This window comes from Myodes glareolus, chromosome 3 (genome assembly GCF_982192425.1).
Source record: "Myodes glareolus chromosome 3, mMyoGla1.1, whole genome shotgun sequence".
NCBI classification, from domain to species: Eukaryota; Metazoa; Chordata; class Mammalia; order Rodentia; family Cricetidae; genus Myodes; species Myodes glareolus.
Window position 1 is genome coordinate 71418021 of NC_142028.1, and position 22339 is coordinate 71440359.

Genomic DNA, 22339 nt, shown 5'->3' on the forward strand with positions numbered 1-22339 from the left:
CACTCTTCCAGACAACCCAGGTTCAATTCCCAGCACCCACAAGCAGCTCACAACTACTTGTATCTCCAATTCCAGGTCCTAGAAGCAGGCAGGCCCCACGGTGCTGTGGCAGAAACTCGGCAAACACCTGCAAGACTGGTTTGTTCGTTCATTCGTTTCTTCTCTTCCCTTCCCTTCCCTTCTCTTTCCCTTCTTTCCTTCCTCCCTTCCTCTTTTCTCTTTCTTTCTTTCTTTCTTTCTTTCTTTCTTTCTTTCTTTCTTTCTTTCTTTCTTCCTTTCTTTCTCTCTATTTAAGGTAAAGCCCTGGCTGTCCCCAAAACTCACTTTGTAGACCAGACTGGCTTCAGACTCACAGAGATCCGTCTGCCTCTGCCTTCCCGAGTGCTGGGATTAAAGGTCACAACTACCTGGCTTGTTTTAAATGACAACAGAGCCAGATTTCTTAGGGCTTATACCAGCTTCTGGATTCATTTGTAAGAAATTAAAAAAAAATAGGGAAGGCAGAAAAGAAGACAATATAAATACATTTGAATGGCTGTTTATTTGTATGGCTTTTAGGAAGCAGAGCCCTTGTGAATGAAGGCATAGAGCGAGCATAAGGGGAAGGACTCACAGCAATAAGCATGTAGCACCCTTTATCATCTGACCAGGAAATGAGTGGACAGAACAGGAGCCACTGACGTGCTGAAAGTCAGCAGTGGGGAGGGGCTAAGAACGGTGCATGCCCACTCTTGTTCCAGGTAAGCGGGGGTCACAAAGGAGCACAATGGGGAGGGGCTTAGAATGGTGCGTGCCCACTCTTGTCCCACAGGTAGGGGGACCACAGACAAAGGAGCACATGCTGTCCCTCTCCATGGAGGCATTTGGGGGTTCACACCAAATAGCAAGCCAGTGAGGTCAGATGAAGGAGCCCAGGGCAGCAGAGATAGAGTTAAGCAGGGGCTACTGCTAGGTGGGCCAGCACAGTGTTTGCTATAGTGAGAGCTTCGTTCTTGACCTTGCTCTCAGTAGGGGATACTTGGACACTATTGACAAAGGAAATTGGAAGTTAAGGTTATAGGTGTGTTGATTTAAGAACAAAGTTTGTGCCCATTCTGTTTTTTTGTTTTGAAACAGGATGTCATTGTGTAGCTTTGGAGCCTGTTCTGGAACTCGTTCTGTAGACCAGGCTGGCCTTGCACTCACAGAGATCCACCTGCCTCTGTCCCGAGTGCTAGGATTAAAGGCGTGTGCCACAGTACCCAAGGACATTCAGGTTCTTGTTTTGTCTTGTTTGCTTTTTGATAGGGTCTCAACAGGAAGGCCAGGCTGGGTATGCACTTCCCATGCCCAGACTTTACCCAAGCCTTTAAACACACAGGGGATGTTCTACACCATCCCCAAGGTCTCATAAAGACCCCAAGCTATGGTTCTGAGAGCAATGTCCTTCCGTTCTCAGTTACTTGAGTCTAACAGTCCCAGTTCAGCTGGCTAGGGTCAGCAGGAGCAAACTGGAAATTGGAGGGATAGATTTAACAGATAAGATAAGCTACCTTTGACCAGTGCAGTGTTTTCTAAACTTGAAATAGTTGTCAATATTTGAAAGTTCAGATTTCTAACTTCTCAGAACAAAACAAAACACAGTGGAACAACAGGTCCTATCAGCCCAAATTCCTACATGGCAAAGATGTACAGGACCCTGTATGCCATTGTCCTCAAGACCTAGCCCGACGCCCTTTGCTTCTATCTGCTTCCTGAGAGGCTCCTTAAACATAGGGTTTGTGACCCCCTGACTCACACAGTATGTTTGCAATGACCTTGGCAACTTTCTGATCAGTGGCAGCCACAAGTCTAACCTTGAGTCTAGTTTAGTGGCTGATAGCCACGAAGACATATTCAGCCTTGGCCAGGAGTGTGAGATACTATTCTGCAGGGTTTTGAGTTGCTTTATGGAAGCACTTACTTTGCAAACATGACTCGGTCTCTAAAGCCTTTGGGTTTGTGAGGGTGAGGCCCATCAAGAAGATACTTCCCAGTCAAAGTCAAAGGTAAACTGTGGCTGGCAAGAACCAGAGGCCAGGAAGGAAGTCAGCTTGCCTAACAGTGGCCGTAGCGTAGCTCCTAATCAGATCATATTAGCCTTGGCTCTGTTAGAGGAGGGAAGAAATGTGGGGAGACTGAGTCAGGTGGCGTCTGTTCTGCCACTTCCCCCACAAAGCTGCAGAGCCACAGGGAAAGGAGATGGAGAAGTCAGAGGCGACAGAAGTGAAACAGAAACAGAAGGCCTTCGTTGCCCTCGAGTGAGGCACATGCAATGCCCGTGAGATGATGGGGGGCAGCCAGGACCAAGGAATGAGGCTGGTCATCAATCTGCGGGACCCCAAATCCTCAAATAACAGAGACAACCATCTGTACACACTCCAAGCTTGCAGGTGTGTGTGATGCACAGGGACACAGACACACATACGAGTATGCACACACAGTCCTCAGCAGAGAAGTGTGTCCCTCACATCCCTAAACACATACTCAGTCTATACCGCAGGACATGGTCACAGTGTTTCTCCAGACACACCATCACAGTGGTTTTCGGTGAGAGCTGCCAGCTTGTCACACAGAGATGTTTCAGAAACATGGTCAGAGCACCTGAAGTCCTTTTTGGCTCCTAGAGCGGCTCCCTGTGAGAGTCCAGGACAGTAACCTATAGCATGGAAGATGAAAATAAACCACAGGCACAACTGGATGCCGGTCTGCAGTGCCACCTACTGGCAAGAGAGGTTTCTGCACCTTGCGTTAAGGTCAGAACACAGGACACCTGTGCAGTGGGCCAAGGGTGGTCCTCCTCCTCCTCCTCCTCCTCCTCCTCCTTCTCCGATTCTGTTGGAGACAGGTGAGAATCTGGCATCCTTGGAGCTGTACCACAGCATCAGAGAAGGAATATTAAGGACCATGCCTGCCTGCTGGAAAGCAATGATCCAGTCCACAAAGGCAGTTAGGTAGTAAACCAGGCTCCATCTTTCATGCCACCTCCCTCTGGGACAGGCTGTCTGAAATGCTGCATGAAGAACCTGAGGCCAAGCCTGGCCTTTGTAAGGGGGACTACCCCGATGGGTGACATCAGCTGTTGTGGCAGGTGAGACCGCTTGGCATGTTTGCAGTGAATTCAGAAAACTTCCACTGTAAGGGTGGCTTGGTTGCTTGTGTCTCATACTTGAAGAAAACGTCTACCCTGTAGTGGAATCTGGCTTTTCATTCCATCAGCATCCTTCTGAGACAAAGCCTTCCAGGGACCCTCGAGAACTTGTTTTCAGAGACGGAGTGAGGATGGCTCACTAGATCGGAGCTGCTGAAGTCAACACTGGGCGCTCCCCTTTATTCAAAGCCCATGTTTTACAGCCATTCACTTACCAGCCCTCATTAGGGCTCAAGAGACCCCATGGGGCCAATGAGGAGCTAAGGAGACAGCTGCAGGGATGGGTGTTGGGGAACCAGCAAAGCCACCTGTAGCCAAGGTCATGTTCCTGGTCCCTCACCCATCAGCTTGAGAGGGTGAATTCAGTCTGACTCGTGTCAAATGTATGCATCAACCAACTTGCAATTTACAGTACTTGGAATTTTAAATCCTTGAGTGTCATGAAAGGGTTAGATAGTTGTTAAGTCCCCATCTCTCCCTGCCTCCTTTAGCTAGGGAGTTGATTTCTGTCCTTAAATGCTTAGAAGGAAATAACCTTGTTTGTCCCAGTGGGCCAGGGTGTTTACCTTGATGCAAGGGTCAGCAGACATTCTCTGTAAGAGGGTCAGATAATAAGTATTCTTTTGGCTTTGGAGTTTCTGTTGGTACCATCGAGTTCTGCTGCTGTGGTGTATCCATAAGCCAGTGGATGTGATATTTAAAACAACAGAAGCTTCTTTATGACAATAGGAAATGGATCCAATTTGGCCTCACCCCTTATTAGCTCAACTCAATGATCTGCAAACTGAGTTTCACATAGCTTGAAGTTGTTCAAAAGCGGTTTAGAAGGACTGCCCTTGAGCTAATTTACATCACTGTCAGCGAGGCAACTCAAACCAGAATGTACCTGTTCAAATGTGTCCCAGCTTTTCAACAAGTCAGCTTCGGGCGAGTTCTTCCAGTGAAGACCTCAGAATGGAGCTTCTCTGGTCACTGTATGGGAAATGATGGATATCCAAGTCTCAGCATCAGATAGTCCGAGCACTGCTACCTACGAGCTGGGCAACTTTGAGCAAGTTACAATAGCTCCCCAAATCACTGCGTCCTGGACACCTCAAGAGGGTAGAAATTGCCACAGCGCTGGTATCTCCTCAAGCAGACTGGATCACAGGAAGATACAGGATTCCCCGTGGAGGGGCCAGGGTTTCTGAGGTTACCAAGGGATACCCAGGGACACATTTGGGGCAGGGCTATTTACCACATGCTGTGGAGGGGCTTTGGTATTCTGATCATCACTTTACTGCACTCCAATCGAACAGAGGTGTAGTCTGTCATGGACTTGAACTTCTTGCTAGCTTCTTAGCTCTTTCTGCTGCATTCCCACTAATGTAGTCGACTGTCATGTAGGGGAGGGTTTGCGTTTTTCTTCTTGCGATGGGGTCTCATGCTGCCCACACTGGACTTGGACTGGCTACGCAGCTGAGAACCACCTTGACCTTCTGACCCCTCCTGCTTCCACCTCTCCAGTGTTGGAGTTGTAGGTGTGCACCGTCATATCTAGCTTGTGCAGTGCTGTGGGTTGAACCCAGGCTTTTGTATTCAGTAGGTAAGCACTCTGCTAGCTGAGCCAGATGCCCAGCTTCCTCTCCCTCCCCCGAAGGGCATTCTGTAGTAATCTTAGCAGTCTCCAGGCTTAATAACAAACAGAGCTACTGTTCTGCTGAGTGGCAGTTCCACAGGGCCTGGGACTCGGTTGGCAAGCACCTCCTAGGAGGAGTGTTCTGCCAGACCTAGGGATGTGGTGCTTCCAGCTAAAGGCGTCCAGAGTTCTGGGAGCGGTTGGCTCTTCTGCCCCAGTGCTGCGGTCTGAGGTTGGGCCCGGAGCTTTGATGCTCAGCTGGTTTTTAAATCTACTGGTAACACAATAAACAATGCTTCGTGCTGCCAGGCTCCTCTTCAGCCCTCGAGTCCATCAGGAGGACTGTGCGGCTGCAGCTGGAGCCTGCCCCCAGGACTTCTGGCCTTTTAGTCCAGCGCCAGAAGCTTTTGCCCAGGCTTGAGATGCTCGATTTAGTTTCGGTAATAGAATTCAAACCTTTCTGCGCTGCCCAGGGCTGTCTGTATCTACTCATGGTGTCTCCCATGAAATCCGTAGCTTTGACTGCACCTTATCTTCTTGCTTCTGGCATGGTACCATTCCTGTTTCCTGAGAAACCTGCAAACGTTTGCCATATTCATGACCAGGCCCTGGCCACTAAGCCTCCTGCATCCCAGCACATCCGGTGCTGTCTTCAGCCCAGTCTTTTTGACTGGGCACCATAAGGACACTCTGTGAGCCTTCATTCTGCACATCTCTACAAGCTTCTTGTGACCACTGACTGAGCCTTGAGGAAGGGACCCATCAAGGGGGTGACGATGCCCTCACGGCAGACGGCTACCGTGTGATCTAAGGAAGACGGAAAGTGCCCCGTGGCTGAGCTTCCCCTCTCACCCCCCACTTCATTCCCTTGCAGCTGCTCCTACGTTGTGCAGCATCTCTGGTCTATCATGGAGAACCAGTAGTGGAGGAAGCCTCTTACAGACTTTGTTCTACCCCAGGCCTCCTCTGCTTGGCTGGAAGGGTCCTGCTATAATGATGAAAATGACCCTGTGCAGAAACACCTTTGCTTTGTGCCCTCCTGGGTGCAATAATGCCAGTGGCTCCATAAAGCAGCTCTGTCTATCTCACGTGCATCACCGCTTTCCAGGAACAATGTTTGCATGTAACACAGATGGGAACCGCATCTGCATGCTGCAACACAGACAGGAACTGCATCCGCATGCTGTAGAAACAGATGGGAACCGCATCCGCATGCTGCAGACACAGACCGGAACCGCGTCGACATGCTGCAGACACACACAGGAACAGTGTCCACATGCTGCAGACACAGGTGCACGTTCAACCCCGTGTTTCTCGCTTGGCCCAAGCTGGTTCTCATTTCCAGGAGCTCCTGAGCCTTCTTCATCCTCCTTCCTGCAGCTGCTACCCTGAGACACACTGCTCAGAACATGTTCTCGTTCAGATCCTGAGTCAAATGCTTAGAAAGGCAGAGGTCAGAGTCTCCGGTTGCCCTTCTCCCCATTTCCAGGCCCTGTCCTGGCCCTCTGATGATGCTTTGGGTTTCCCCATTGCTGAAATCCCTGTGGGAGCCAGGCAATCGGTGCACAAATACATGTACCTGCTTGTCTTCTTAGGGAACCAAGCATCTAGTCTTTCACCCTTCCTCTGAGTGCCAGGGCTGCTTAACAAAGGAGGAGGTGACCATCACTCATCATGTGGAGAAGAAAGGGCTGCCTGGTTTCACGCAAAGGTGGAGTCATCACTGGTACCTCTCAGGGGGCCGGTTCATCCCAGAGTCCTTTGTACCACACCCCAGTGACAGCTCATCACCTCCAGGGTAGCTCTGACTGGCTTTTCCTTCTCCACAGCAGCATCATGCTGGTGCACGTTCAGCGCATCCCTCTCTAAGCCGGCACGTCCTTAGTGTCTTTGGGTTCAGATAAGATCAGACCTGACACTTCCCAGTCTCCCTGCAGCAGCTTGCCCTCAGACTCAATCTGGACAATCACTCATTTAGAGCCTGTGGTTTCTCCATATTTGGGGCTGGAGTGCTCTTTGGTTGCTGGGAGACCTTTCTTACAGCATGGTAGGTGGCAGTGGCTGGTAGACCCAGGACTGAGGTGAGGAGGTTGGCAGGCAGAACTGCCGAACTTTACCTAAAAACTGAAAGCACAGGAACCCCCCCCCCCCCCCCACCAGTTGTTAAGCCACTAAAGCGCAATCCAGGAGGAGCCTGCAGTGCCCCCTGCTGGCTAGGGGAGAATTTGCACGTAGGGTACATTCCTCCCATCATTTTTTCCCCACAAACCTTCCAGCTGGCAACAGACAGTCAGTTTCGCTCAGGTTAGCAAGTCACAGGAAACAACAGGTCACCCCGTACAGTGGTTCCCAAGCATGGCAAGATATAGGCAGGGCTGCTGTGCAGCACCGTGCGAATTTCCCATCTGATGGGCTGAAGGGCTGAGGAGCCAAGGTCTGGAATCTAGCCAATGGCCAGGCTTGGGCCAGAGGAAGGGCCATCATTTTTGTCATTCATTCACCTAGACAGAGCGTTATCTTGTAATCTACACAGGTGCCATAGGGACCAGCAGCCCCGGCACAGGATTCATTTAGGGCATCATCTTGTAAAACCAAGCTTTGACTAAAGGACAGCTTGGAAACCACTTAAAGCGGGGAGAGTAAACTGAGGCTTACAAAAAAGAGGGACTTAAGTCATGCAGTCCATGCCTTAATCCAGCCTCTCCTGCACAGTGCTCTTCACACTACATGTGACAGTTTTCATCCCAAGCCCTTTGGCATCCTGGCTTCTCTGACTGTGCCGCTCTCCGTCCTACCAATTTCTCCAAACTACCCTGCCGAGTCCTGCTTTCCTCGCTAGGATCGTGGCAGTGTTTGCCCAGCAGGGACTGTGAGAATGCTGGCCCAGACTTCCTAAATTCCTTGGAGTATCTGAGCAGAGGGAAGAGGGCAGCAGGCAGGACGGTGGACAGCGAGAAGCCAGGAAAGGTCACCAGATGAGGTTCGGAAGTATGTCAGGGAGCCCACAACGAGCTGACCCTACTACTGTGACCCTAGAGTCTGCTTAGCTGCAGCTGCCCGCCGGGGTGTCTGGGCTACACCGTAAGGCACATGGGCAGCCACTGTGCCCATCTCCTGTGCCCCAGCCACATGAAACATCTGGTCATCAAAGAAGATGTGTGGGCGGATCTTCTCCAGAAGGGGGCCCTTGGGTGCTCCAGCTAGGAATAAGGCCTCATCGGTCTCCAGGCCCCAGCTTCGCAGGGTCTTGAGGGCCCGAGCCCCAGAACTGGCTGCACTGCGTGCTGTCACCAAGTAAGTACGAATCGGGCACTCCAGCCGCAGGCCTTTGGAGTAGAATTTCTTCTGCAGTCTACCGAGTGCTTCCAGAAAGCCTTTTAGGGGGCCCTACGGAGTTAAGGAGACACTGTAAGATCCCTCCTAAACATCTGCCCTTTTATCCTAAAGCACCAGGCTATTGGGGTGGGAAATCCTTAAATATTTTTGTTGTTTTGCTTTGCCTCTTCTGGCTACTGTGTACCTGTGGGGTTGTAGGTACCTGTAGTCTGGGGTCTATCTTACTGTGATGGGGTGGTGTCAGGGCAACTGTTGCTAGGCATATTCATCCATGTCTCTTGTAGCAATCTATCCTGCAGCTCTGTAAGTGTGGTTGTCTGTGTTCATTAGCAAAGAAGGAATTAAAACGAGCTAGTAATGACAACATGAGCACCTGTCAACCAGAGTGGACTCTATCTGTGAATATCTGGGCCAGATGGCTCAGTGTGTAGCTACCGACTGTGAGCCTGTCTGTGGACAGACACACGTGTGGCTCAGGGTGTTGGGCTCAGGCTCTCTGGGGTAGGGTATGTGCCCACAGCAATAAAGCTACCGCAGGTATATGAATAAAGAACCAGATGGTATAGAATGCTGCCCATTTTCAAAGCAACTGGAGCCAAGGAAAGTGGGCTACTAGTCCTGGGGATTTCCCTATCTGGGTAACCTGGGGTAAGCAATGTTCTGTGTCTCTGTCAACCACTTAGTAGGGAAAGTGTCCTGCCCTGGGCTCCAAGATTTCTATAAAAGCTTAAGTTGGAGCTCCCAGCAAGGCTGGAGAATCCCATTGCTCCACCCCTAAGGAATTTCTAACAAGCTCCAAGACACATTCTGTTCTCAGAGAGCCATTGAGAAGAATGAGGGCAGGTGAGGCTCTCTGAGTCACTTAATCAAGGCACAGTAAAAGGTGGTCCCAGGTCACCACATCCTCAGCTACCCACACTAGGGTAATAGAGTTCTTCCTGTCTCCTGGTTACAGGAGCAGGGGCTTCTGGAGGGGTAGCTGCTTACTCAGAAGGGGATTTAAAAAAGAGGAGCTGAAGTTTACAGGGTAAGGTCAGTGGATGTGGTGGGGGGGTGGCTCAGATTTTAGGGAGGGCTGGGGACTTCAGAGAAGGATTGAAGACTCAGAATGGGGGTGGGTGCTTCTGAGAGGAGACGGAGACCTTAGAAAGGGGTTTGGAGGAACAAAGCAGGGAGGCAAAGGAGTCTTCAGAGAGATGCTAGAGGCCCAAAGGGGGGGGGGGAATGGGACTTGAGTGAGGAGGTGGGACTCAGTGAAGGGGTGGAGTCTCACTGAAGGGAGCCAGGGGCTAAGTAAGAGGGTTAGAACTTGGCGGGGGGGGGGGGCAGAGGCAGGCAGATCTACACAGAGAAACCTTGCCTTGAGAAACGAGAGAAAGAGAGAGACAGAGGCAGAGACAGAGAGAGAAAGAGAGAAACAACATGCAGAGAGAGGGACAGAAAAGGAGAGAGAAAGAGAGACAGAGAGAGAGACAGACAGACAGAGAGAAGGCTTGAGTCGTGGTAAGAGAACCTGGTGGGGATGTGGGCTTAGCGTGGGTTTGGCCCTGAGCTGGGAGTTCGGGCCAGGCCGGTTCTGGGGAATAAGGGGGTATTTGGGGGTCCTGGGAGTGTGGAGCACCTGTGCCAAAGGTTTGTTCTCGTGGGCCTTCTCATGCTCGAAGAATCTGTCCAGTCCATGGGCCTTGACAATGCGCTCTGACTCGTCAGAGAAGAGCACAGCGTCCCCATCGAAGGCCACGCGGAGCTGACTCTGGGACACAACCACGTCCCTGCTGGGGCTGAAGATGGTGGCAGCAGCAATCCCTGCACAGGAGAGGTAAGTGTTGTCTGCCTGGGCACGAGAGAGGGTGTCTCCCGCTGTCCTTGTTCCACCAGCTTCCCCAGAACGAGAGGCAAGCGTAACAGGGACTCCTATTGAAAGCGTTTAATTTGGGTGTCTGCGGATCCTGGCTATGCGTATGCAGCAGCTGCAGCGTAGAGGTGTCACTCTGAGGGTCCCCACCAAGGTCTAGAGGACACCTCATTAATACTCTCTGCATGGAGAGCTCCAGAGGTGACCTGGGACAGGAGGACACTGAAGAGCTATTTATCAGCCAGCGTGAAGAAATTCGAATACTTTAACACTGAAGAAGATCATGCTGGTGTGGACTAGTGAAACACCAGTCTTGGCTGGGAGCACAGGACTCCTACATCCCTGTTCTGTTTGGAGCTCTGCACCCTGTATGAACCTCCAGCAGACAGGGAAGCATGCCTTAGGGGTGCAGTGCTTCCTTCATTAGCAATGCCAAGTTACATACTTTCTCTGGACCAAGATAAAATTAATGTTCTTTCAGGTCCGTTTGAGGCTGAGCTCTCAGGCTGCAGGAGAGATGGGTGGGTGTGGACACCCTGTCTACAGCCACCAAGCACCCAGGTATACTGACGTCACGTTGGTTCAGACTGTAAAACAATGTGCTTGGTCCTGGGAGGCAGCATAAATTACCTGTGATAATATATAGAGACTTCCTGCAACCAGGGTTCCTCTGGGTGCAAGGATGCCTGTCAGAGACCAAGGCTCCAGGTTAGAATCAGCTGAATCCCCTTCCCATGGTCGTCATCTCTCTGAAGGCCCCTTCTACCCTACTCCTTGGGAATCTAGGGTCATGGAGGTAGGCTTCCGCAGAGCTCTGGCAAGAGCTAGCAGTACAGGTCTCACAGCGGCTTCACTAGCCTAAGGATAGAGTAGGACAAGGTCCTGAGTATCAGGCTACCTACCTTCTCAGCTCTGTCAATCAAATGCCAAGATGGCCCAGACTCTCCCTACTCTGAGCAGGACATCCATTTAACCATACCCCCTAGACTAAAAGCCAAATTCCACATGCACAGAAGCACACACACAGGTTAATTAGTTCCCAGACCCCAAACAAAGGGTGTGATGTATCTAGGGAAATGCCCTATGGGTCCTGGCTAAAGAATCCTCACCAGTACGGAAGGGGAAAGAGGGAAGTTGACAAAGAATCCCTGAGCGTCCAGCCTGAGTACACATCCAGGCAGATGGGCATTCATTCTCTCCTCCTCTGTGGACTCCTGTTGGGAGGACTGAGTCCATGCCTGTCACCCCTTAAAAGGGGCACATGGAATGAACTTCTCATTATCAATACTTGTAGCTGAGTCCCCTAATCTCACCTCAGCACGGGACAGTTCAGCTATGGGAGATGAAAGCCTATCATTCAGGCCGGGTTAAATATGAATCTTCCCTCTTTTTCACTGGCCCAGTGATGGATGGAAGCTTCCTGATCACACAGGAATCAGAACTCCCATCAGTCCTGAGGAATCTTAGAAGGCAATAGCTTTCTGGGCTGTAAGGAAAGTTTCTATGGAAACAGAAGGCTAGGTGATGCTGATGGATGTACACAGGAGAGCGGAAGATGGGAAGGAGGATTAGGTAGGGCTTTGCTTTCACTTTACAAGACAGATCATGGGATGTATGCACAGTTCCCCTTGCAGTTACCTTGGCAACTCCAGTGCTGTTCAGAGCTTCAGGACCAGGCTCCTCACCACTGGGACCCCTTTACGTATGGGCAAGTGTCCCCATATTCTCCCTCTCCTTTCTGACTTACCCTCATCAATGGCTTCTCGCACTTTTTCTGCATCAGCTGACAGGTAGAGGTTGGTGTGATAGGCCTTGAGGTAGCAGATGGGGCTGTTCCCACCTGTCATGCAGAATCGCTCAATGAACAGGTCTGTGGAGGTAGAGCGAGCCCAGATGAGGCCCCAGAATGGTCTCTCTGTGCCTAGTGTGAGCTGGCTGGGATCTGAGTGGGGGAGGGGGCAGCAGAGTGCCTCTCTGTTTCCGCCTGGCATTTCCCCTGCATCTTTCCTTGAGGAAACGGAATGATCACATCTGGAGAAAGCTCCTGGTTCACAGCATCCCCACTACTCAGACCCGAGCTTCCTGCTCACAGCTAATTGGACTGATTGGCAGAGTCTGGACCCAGCAGAGCAGATCAGAGTCCAACATGGGTAGCTTGCTCCCACGGTGGCAAAAGCTGTAACATAGTTGCTGACTAACGAGTGGCCACTAGCCTCAGCCACTACCCGAGGACAGGACTGCTGTCTTCCTCACAGCCCACAACAGTCAAGGTTAATACCACCCCACAGAGGTTCCCTCAGGGCCTACGCAAGCACGGAGTGCTGCCGATTTTGACTGCTCAGCACCTGTGGCTAAATAGTGCTAACCTCGCCCTCACATCAGAAATTTGAAATCAGTATCATAAAAGGCCAGCTGGAGACTAAGGGTGTGGTTCAATGACTGAACACACACAGCCTACAGAGGCCCTGGTTTCATTCTCCAGCACCCATAATAAGTAAATACAGTTTGAAGTAGTGAATGGGGCTGGAGAGATGCTGACTCGGTGGTTAAGAGCACTGGCTGTTTTTCCAGAGGACCCGACCCGAGTTCAGTTCCCAGCATCCATGTGGCACTTCACAACTGTCTGTAACTCCAGCTCCAAGGATCCTGATGCCTCTTCTGATCTTCAAAGGCCCCTCACACAGGTGGTATGGCATTCACTAACAGACACATACATAAAGGTTTTTTGTTTGTTTGTTTGTTTTGTTTTGTTTATCAAAGGTAGTAAAGCACATGTTTTTAATCCCAGTACTCAGGAGGCAAAGACAGGCAGAACTCTGCAAGTTCTAGGACAGCTAGAGTTGGAGATGCCCTATCTTGAAAGAAAGAAAGAAAGAAAGAAAGGAAGGAAGGAAGGAAGGAAGGAAGGAAGGAAGGAAGGAAGGAAGGAAGGAAGGAAATGGTGGCGCATGTCTACAATGTCTGAAATTCCAGTACTAGGAAGGTACTCTCAAGTCTAAGGCCAGCCTGGAATACATAGTAAGATCCTGTATCAAAATTAAGTAAGTTCAAATAAAATGAACACCTAACTGGGTTGTTGGCTGCTTGAAACAAGAGCTTGTAAAGCTATAAATATGAATGAGTTAGTGTTGGTTTTTTTTTTCTTTATGGTTTATTTATTTTTTATTTTATGTGCATTGGTGTTTTGCTTGCATGTATGTCTGTGTGAGAGTGTTGGATCTCCCAGAACTGGAGTTACAGACAGCTGTGAGCTGCCATGTAAAATGAACCTGGATCTTCTGGAAGAGCAGTCAGTGCTCTTAACACTGAGCCATCTCTCCAGCCCCCGGTTTCTCCATTTTAAAAAACGTCATGTGTTTGGGTGTTTTGCCTGCATGTGTGTCTATGGACCCTGTGCATGCCTGGTTGCCTGTGGAGGCCAGAAGAGGGGCTGGAAGTATTCAGATTTCCTGGAACTGTAGCTACAGATTAAAACAAAGAAATACGCTTGCTAAATAAGCGCAAGGGTCCATTTGGCCCGGAGAGAATACAAGCCCAAGAGAGATCGCCAAGACTTGGATTCTGGCCTCTCTGGGTCCATTTTTTCCTTCCTGCTCTATGGTTCTGAGTCATTCTGGAACCAACAATGGTTCCCTTCGCTGGAAGTTTGCTCCGAGAGACTGAGAACTTTCAATCAAAACTGTAGCAAAAGGAGACGCACCCTTTCATCCTGAACAGCCCCTGATCTCCCATCAGTCTCGTGAGGCTTGCTAGTCTCCTACAGCTAGAGAAACCGAGGCACAGAGGCAGTAAACATCTTTCCTTTTACACAGGGAGCAGGGTCTGTTCGTGTGGGTTGTAACTGGCTTGTGCCAGCTTGCAAGAGCCAGCTATTAAATATCCAGGAATTTTATGAGCCAGTTATGCTGATCAACCATGGGTAGCCAGAAATCGGCCACAGACGACATCCTGTAAGCAGTCAGCATTTTCAAATCAGTTTTGTTTATTTTTACAGGTTTTCGCCAGTGTTTGTTTTTCTAGACAAGGTTTTTCTCCCTGTAGCCGTTAGCTGTCCTGAACCTACCTCGACAGATCAGGCTGACTTTCAACTCAGCGATCAACCTACCTCTGCCTCCCAGGAGCTGGGATTAATGGTGTGTGCCCCCATACACAGCATTACAGTCTTATTTTTAATGTGTTTTTTTTTTTTTTTGAGGCAGGGTCACGTGTAGCCTAGGCTGGCCTCACTGTGTATCTGAAGATGCGCTACTCATTCTTCTGCCTCCGTTTCACCGACTGCACAGCTGCTGGGGTTACAGCTTCATATACCACCATGTCTTGGTTGTTTGCTTTTTAATGTGGTACTGGGGGAGCAAACACAATTAAGCCACATCCCCAGCTCCTTGTTTGTTGTTTGTTTTAAAACAGAGTCTCACGTATCTCAGACTGGCCTTGAACTCACCACGTAGCCAAGGGAGACTTCGAATTCCTGCCCCCATCTCCTGAGTGATGGCATTAGATGCATGCATTCCTATACCTAGCTTTTAAGCAATGTTGGAGATTGAGATCTGGACTTTCTGCCTGCTAAGCAAATACCCTACCAGCTGGATCACAGCCTCAGTCTTACATGTTTTAAAAGACCAGGTTAAAAATACAATACGATGCCATGTTAGTAGAACTTCACTGAGTTTAGGAAGGCAGTCTGTAAAGCCTGACCCTACAGAGGTGTGGCCTTCCCCCAGGGGGCGTGTGTGGTAGGGGCATCCCATGGTCACCCCACCCCACCCTCCATGCTTACCATAGTGGTTGATACTGTTGATGAGACGGACTCCCACTTGAGCATGGTTGTTGGTCATGAGGACAATGTCAAAAACATCTTCGCTATCGGGATACAGCTCCCGAAGCCGCTTGTTCACAGCCTCCAGGGCCTGGGAGGGAGAGAGCAAAGACCAGGTCAGAGTCCCAGGGAATGATGAGTGGAGTTGGTGGCTAGGGATCCACTGAGAAAGGAGAGGGGAGGCCAGGGACAGGCGTGATTTCGAATGAGATCTTTGCACACCACCGCCCTTTCAATGACACTTTCCACCATTGTGGGGGTCGTTCACTACTCAGAGGCACTTCACCAAAGGCGGATGAAGGGGGATTGATCCTTAGGCCCCATTCTGGGGCTCCATCAGTCCCGAGGATGGTGGCCTCCTCTTCCCACCAAGTCTCAGTCCTCTAGCTGTGGGGTTTGCCTCTACCAGGCAGAGCTGCTTCAGGAACCAGCCCCTCACCTTCACAAAGGGGAAGGCTGGCCCGGGACTGAAGGGCTCATTCTCGTGCTCCAGCTGGTACCGCACATACTCCTCCACCCCCTGCTCCGTGTAGATCCTCTGCTCCTCATCCATGCGAAACAAGGCTCTGGAGGACACAGCGATGGTGACCGCATTCTGAGGCTTTGGCTACAAGAGGGTCAGTAGGACAGCCGGTTACTCAGACTCACTCGGAGGCAGGTGTATTCCGCGAGCCCTTCCTGCACCCGGGGACGTGGAGAAGGCCAAGGCTCTGCTCCAGAGCAAGTCAGTCTTGGGCAGAGGTCACTCTGGGTTGGACCCTGCTGGAGACTGGTTCCTTATTACGGGTATGACAAGGAGGAGGGCAGGCCCTTAGGGAGCGTGTAATACTGCTGGCCATCTGGACACCGCGGAAAATGAGTTCAATGCATATAGACAAAGTAAGGCTGCACTGAGATGACTTCCAAATGGTTTCCGTCATGAAAGAAGGGCTGCATGCCGCCAGGAAGAAATTAGTGCCCAGGAACACAGTAATTATATAAGAATTTTTAAAATCTCAGCTTGAATCTGTTTCCTGAGCTGCAGACTCACGTATCTAACTGCCCCAGTCAACCAACAAACCATCAGACACCCCAACTTACAGCTCCTGAGGCTGAGTTCCCCACCCTTACCCCCAAACTCAAACCCAACCTCCCCCTTTTACTGCATCTTGTGCTCAATGCCCCATCTACTCATCCAGATTACCACTTCACGAACAGACAGCTGAAGCCAGGAAGTAAACCTCACCCCCACCTTTCCCCACTCCTTTCTGTGTTGATTAAGCGTCCAAGTCACCCATACCCGGAATCCACCCACTTCTTCTCTTCCATAGCCCAGGCCACCATCACCTCTACCCTTGCTACATTTTCAGAGGGTCTGTCTAAAGTGCAGACACGATCACAACTCACCTAGTCACACCTAGTCAGCGGTACGGAGTCAAGCAGACAGCCTTTCCCACAGAGCAAGAAGTCTTTTGCAAGAGACCTCTACTTCCTTTCCATCCTTAGCTTCCCCTTGCCCAGCTTTGCTCAGCCTCACGTCTCTTGTGTCTTTGTGCACCTTCCCCTTGTCCTCTGACCCTCGAACCTGGGGTTCCCTTACTCACTATCCTCACTATTGCGAATATGCTATTCCCCGCATCCTCTGTCTAGCTGACTCGTGCCCTGGCTCTGGAGCTCCTCTTCAGTTGGTTCCCCTATGGCGTCTGCCAAGGAAGGGTTCTGTTAGGAAGACATGGCTCCTGCCCTCAGAGTTCAACAGAGGAAGGGGGTGGGGGAAGGACAGAACCAAGAAGCAATGGGATGGGAGGAGTATATAACGGGGGGGGGGGGGGCAAGGTCTCGATGATGGCTTCAGGGGAAGTCATGGGGGGTGGGGAGGCCTTTGAGGAAGACCCAGAAGGAAGAGGCCGTGAGGATCGGTGAGTCCAGACCCGAAGCTTTCAAAAAAGTGAGCAGAGACCAGGATGGAGGAGAGTGTAAACACGTCCAGAAGGATAGGTGGGGGCTGGATTTCAAAGGGGCCTCCTCACAAAAGGGTCTAAGCATTCCTTCCCAAACGCTGTATCTGAGTGAATCCCCCACATCTCACGTTGAACTATAATCCTGAATGTGATCATATTAAGGGGTAGAGCCTTTGAGAGTGGTTAGGGCTTTTCTTAGAAAAAAGTCACCAGAGTTTGCCTTGACTATTCCACCATGTGTGGATGTAGCTAGAAGTTAGCATCTTTAAACAAGAAAAAGGACCCCAGTCTTCTGGTTCCTTAATTTTGGACACCCAGCCTCCAAAACTGCAAGAAAATTGTTTACAGTGTAAGTATTCAGTCTGTGTCACTTTGATACAGTAATCCAAATGGAGCAAGACATCTGACTTGGGTAGAATGGGGTGAGGGGAACGCCACCATGGACAGCAGCTGAACCCGGACTGATTTCTGGGGAAGCCCAGAACATGGCTGTGTAGGAAGCTCATGGACACCTCTTCTCTGTGACAGTCCTAGGGGCATGATCCTTTACAGTTGAGAAGACAGGGGTTTAAACTGAAGCAAGACTTACAGGTGGACCTAAAACTCTGGCTTGTTTATGATAATCTGCGGATGATGTATACCACCACTGCTTGGCTCCAAAATGATTGGCAGCATTGAGTGATGCTAGGCTGGGGGCATGTCAGGAGGCAAGGCAGGTTTGGTCTCTGTCCCCAAGGAGCTTCTGGCCCATTCTCCAAGCAGAGACTCAAGGCATCCTTTAGAAGATGGGGCGAGGAGCCTGCCACCATGGACAGCGACTGCAGAACCGGACTATAGGTGTGTGGGGATTGTATGGACGCCACTTCTCTGTGATCTGGGCAGCTCTAGAAGCTGGGCCTTTATGGTAGTACTCTATAAACTGTGCTGTGTGGCTGTGCAGTAACTTTAAAAGTGACAGGTGATGCTGAAGATTTGAAATCTAACATCACTTACTTTATAAAAAACAAATAAACATAAATGAGTGCATATGTGAGTGTGGAGCCCAGAAGTGGGCGTCAGTGTCTTCCTCTATTGCTCGCCACTGAATGTTTTGAGACAGGATCACTCTCTCACTAAGGCTGGAGCTCACTGACTGGCTACACTGACTGGCCAGTGAGCCGTGCACTTCAGAGATCTGTCTCCACTCACTGACTCATACACACCATCACACATGTAACTGCTGGTGAACCAAACTCAGGCTCCTTGTGCTTGTGTTCCAGGCACTTTACCAACTGACCTATCTCCTTGGTCCCTAATTTTACTTAATATTAATGAATTTAAGCTGCTTAAATTAATGGCCAGTGAAGCCTCAGAGCCTCAAAACAGGAATGGAAAACCCAAAGATTTCTGCAAAGTCGTGTAGCTGACCACAGCTTGTGTTGAACTTTTTAACTTCAGCCAAGATGGTGTAGGTGCCCAGCGGGGTCAATGGAAGACAATAGTGCAATGGTGCCCCTTCCCTCTGAGGTTCAGCCCAATCTTGCCAGTTTCTGACCATCTGTGAGTCCGTTTGTCCATATGGGGTTGGGAATTTCTCAGCGTCATCAGCCCTTGGGAGTCTTAGAGACAGAACTGTCATTCCCTTCTCTTAGCAACTTCCCTGGACACACAACCCAGCTTCCCTTCCCATATTTGGGAGAAATGATGAGAAGCACCGTGTCTTCATCCTGGGATGTTTCATGGTGGGATGCTCTTCTCCTGAAGAACAGTGGTCCCCAGGAGAGGCCCCTGCCTCCTGCTCAAGTCACTCTGATTCAGCATAGGCGAGGTGTGGGAATCCAAGTCACCCTGATGCAGCATAGGCGAGGTGCGGGAATCCAAGTCACCCTGATACAGCATAAGCGAGGTGCGGGAATCCAAGTCACCCTGATTCAGCATAGGCGAGGTGCGGGAATCCAAGGGCTACAGACTGTCCAGCCTCCAAGTGGGTCTGAAGGAACAGGTGACAGGGTCTGTGCAGAGCCCTGAAAAGCTGAGCCCTTATAGACTGGCCCTTTTATGCCTGACCAGGTCTCTTAACACCCAAGCCATATGTTGTGATGTACGCCAAAATCTGAGCATCCATTTCAGGCTAGGAACTGGGTCAGAACAACCTAGGGGCTCAGCCTGAGAGTACTGAGCTTTAGGGAGCCATGGTCTTGTCAGCTCTGAGACTCAGGCTGATCACTGCGGCTTCGGGGTGAAGGTGAAGAATTAACGGTGGGTATCCCAGTGCCACTGACCTGCCCAGGGAGCTTCCACTCAGCCTGGCAATCTGTCTCTTGCACTCGAGATAGGAACATAGCCAAGCAAACTGCTATTTCTGGAAGGACATAGGAGGGATGCTCGGGAGAACAGGACAGCTCTGGGTGAAGGCCTCTGAGGGCCTTCGCTAGGTTAAATATTTCACTCAAACTCCTGGGAATTAAAATGAGCCCAGACCAGGCCCTGATGGGTCCCATGAGGCTTGCAACCCCCAAAATAGCCTGTGGGAAGAGGGGCGATGACAGGAAGGAACAGGAGCTGAGAACGCCACCTAATCAGACGAGGGTTCAAGGGCAGAGGAAGGGGCCGTGGCTGACACGGCCTGGTTCTCAGAAATGGGTTTTTAAATACTGAGGACTCCTGTTTTTCAGCGTTCGTCCCTCCCCATCCCACAGGCCAGGACATTGGCCCAACTTTGATATCTCACTGGTCCGACTGCCGCCAGACCCAACCTTTCCAATCCACCTGAATAACAGGCCAGTGTTGTCTTTATAAAATGAAAGTGGAACCAAGTTAATCTTTGCTTAAAAAATAACAAAGATCCTGCAGCAGTCCCATTATGATTTTCTTCCTTTTTTTTTTAAAAAAATATTTATTATGTATACAATAGTCTCTGTGTATATGCCTGCAGGCCAGAAGAGGGCACCAGACCCCATTACAGATGGTTGTGAGCCACTATATGGTTGCTGGGAATTGAACTCAGGACCTTTGGAAGAGCAGGCAATGCTCTTAACCTCTGAGCCATCTCTCCAGCCCCTCCCATTATGATTTTCATACTTTTAAAAGGTAGGTTGACCTTTTTCTTTTAGTCAAGTGAATCCTTAGGCAGAGTCCCAATATGTAATATGAGCCAACAATATAATTGCTTTAATTCTTAGAACTCAGATGTGATAGCTACCTACCTACCAACCTAGCTACATGAATGTATTTGTTACAAAACTAACCAATGGATACAACTTGTGGGTAACAATGCATTTGAAAGCAGGAGTTAGGGCGCTGCCACAGACTTAAACTTCAGTATCCAGCCAATTTATTTTTATGTTTCTGCACAGCCCCCAAGAAAGCCCTGATTCGCACCACTAAACACTTGAGAATGGGAAGAGCTACTTTTTTCAGTTATTTAAAGTATTTTTTTTAAGAAGAAAGAAAATAAATTGGATTCACGGGTCTGAAGACTGCCTGAGACATGGGATTCCACAGAATCCAGTAGGAAAGCCTCAACCCACTAAATAAGGTCCATCCGTCATGGCTGTCCCTGGGCTGGGAGCCTTTCTGGGTCCTTGTAAGACTTCTCCCAAGAACCCTGCATTTCCCACACAGCTCTGAACAAGGAAGGCCCTTGGCTCCAGAGACAGCTCCTTGCTTTTCAACCATTCTGTTCCCCTCTGTTCAGGAGGCCACACCCACCGAAGATCAAAGCCTTCCCGGTGGCAATCGCCCCCTCCCCTATGATCCCACAGTACTGTGAGATCTTTTACCTGAACATCCACCGTCTCTGTTGCCTCCGTGGGCAAAATGCAAACTCCTGAGACAGGCAGGGCACAACTTAATCTCAGTAACCAGGGTGAGTGAAGGCCCCCCGGGGTGACGGTGGATAGCGTGGCCTTCTGGGTAAAGTCACTGAAGTGAAGCGGTGGGATGCTTTAAGGTCAGTTACTGGGTCTAAGGTCGCGGCGTGAACAAGGTCAATCTATCATGAACTTGTCCAATAGAGGAAGAGGAATTCTTGCCTCTGCACAAAGTTGCAAAGGGCTGATGCCACCACTGTGATTTCTGTATTATTAATGCCTACCACGAATCAGAAGCATTGTCTAGGACGCAAGGCCTAGCGTTGGGAGCTCAGAGCCTGGGAACGAGGCCTTGAGCCTGGAGCAAGTAGCAGTTTCTTTAAAATGCAGGGAGAGCGATCCCACTGATTCCCCAGGGCATGGGTCTCCAGTTAGAGCTCAAGAGCCAAGACTTGAGCTGGGAAGCCGAGCTGGCCGCACGGACGCTGGAGACCTGAGAACACAGCGAGCAGCGGGGCTTCCACTTCCCACTGAGCCCGGGTGCTGCTGCCCGGGTTGCTGACCAGCTCTGTCAACAAGTGCGGTCCGCGAGCGCTTCAGGGGCTGCCAGCGCCGGGGAGGAGATAGGTCCCTGATGATAGCATGGGGGAGGGGGATTCTGGCGTGGAACCTGAGCCCGGGATGGGGGAAATAAACCACCGCCACCAGAGCAGAGCTCCCAAAATAAACTGGAGCCCGAGCCAACTGCCGGGCACATTCTGGGGCGGAGGAGCTGTGTCCCCTCCGGGAGGGGTTCCACGAGTCCATTTCCAGAGGGCTTGAGACCCCTCCCTGGAAGTTGCCCGTCCAGTGTCGTCGTCCCCCCCACCCCCCGCCCCAAACCCAAGCCCCGCTTTTACCGATTTGGGTTTCTTCTTGGGCGAGAGATTGTCATAGAAAGTCTTGGCCTCCTCCCAGCGCGGCGCCACAGCGGTTTCTGCCCCTGGCCCGGGTTCACGGACCTCCCGGGGCTGTCCCGGTTCCATGGTTCGGCTCGGATCCGATCCGGCCAGGCGGGAGCAGGTGGCGGCAGAGACACGGAGCTCGCAGAACTGGATTGCGGGAGGGAGGCGCGTCCCGGGCAGAAGAAGCAGGCGGGCAGGACCGGGAGGGAGTGCGAGTGAGCCCGCCCCGCCCGCCCGTCGCGGGTGGGGGGCAAATAGGTTCAAGGGGCCGCTGGCGTTTAGGGGACCGCTGAGCTCTGGTTCTCTGACTGACCCGTGTCTGAAGCAAGTTGGGGTAGGTGCCACCTGCTTTCTGGAGAGGGCCAGCTGTAGCCGGACTTGTAGGGTGCTGCGGATTCAGGGTTGAAGGGATGAAGTTCAAGGGCACCGAGAAAGGAGGAAGCCTAACAACTTCCTCCTAACACAGTGATTCCCAAAGCAGAAAATAAATAGGTAAGCACCCCTCCAAACTAACAGGCCCCTTGTCCCTTGGATGCCAGCATCCTGGGACCCTGCTCAATCAGCCACTTTTTCTCAAATCCCGGCCCATCCTTGGACACAGAGAAGTGGTGGGCAGACAACTCCGTTTATGAACAGGGTGCCTCATTGCAGGTGGGGGCAAGTGCGGGACTTCCACATACAGGCGAAGGGGCTCTCAAATCCAGGGCTATGTTAAACTCGCCCGGTGGGCGACGCAATCAAGAGAGATTCCAAGGGACTCTGAAACCGGATTCATGTGGGCTCCCCTGTATACCAGCAGAGGGCGTGAATTTTCAGGTCCTGGGTGCTGAACTCGGGGTGGTTAGTGACAGTTGTGAGGTGGCTAGAGGA

General features: G+C 50.8%; 1 protein-coding gene across 1 annotated transcript; it reads right to left on the reverse strand.

The window, feature by feature from the left end:
• Positions 1-522: 522 nt before the first annotated feature.
• Nt5c1a (5'-nucleotidase, cytosolic IA) lies at positions 523-21765 on the reverse strand. The gene is made up of 6 exons (XM_048434506.3): positions 21425-21765; positions 15234-15401; positions 14756-14885; positions 11726-11848; positions 9745-9929; positions 523-8174 (listed from the first exon to the last, which is right to left on the reverse strand). Exons 1-6 carry the CDS (start codon positions 21548-21550, stop codon positions 7809-7811), a joined length of 1098 nt encoding a protein of 365 aa, XP_048290463.1. The 5' UTR covers positions 21551-21765; the 3' UTR covers positions 523-7808.
• Between the last annotated feature and the right edge of the window lie 574 nt (positions 21766-22339).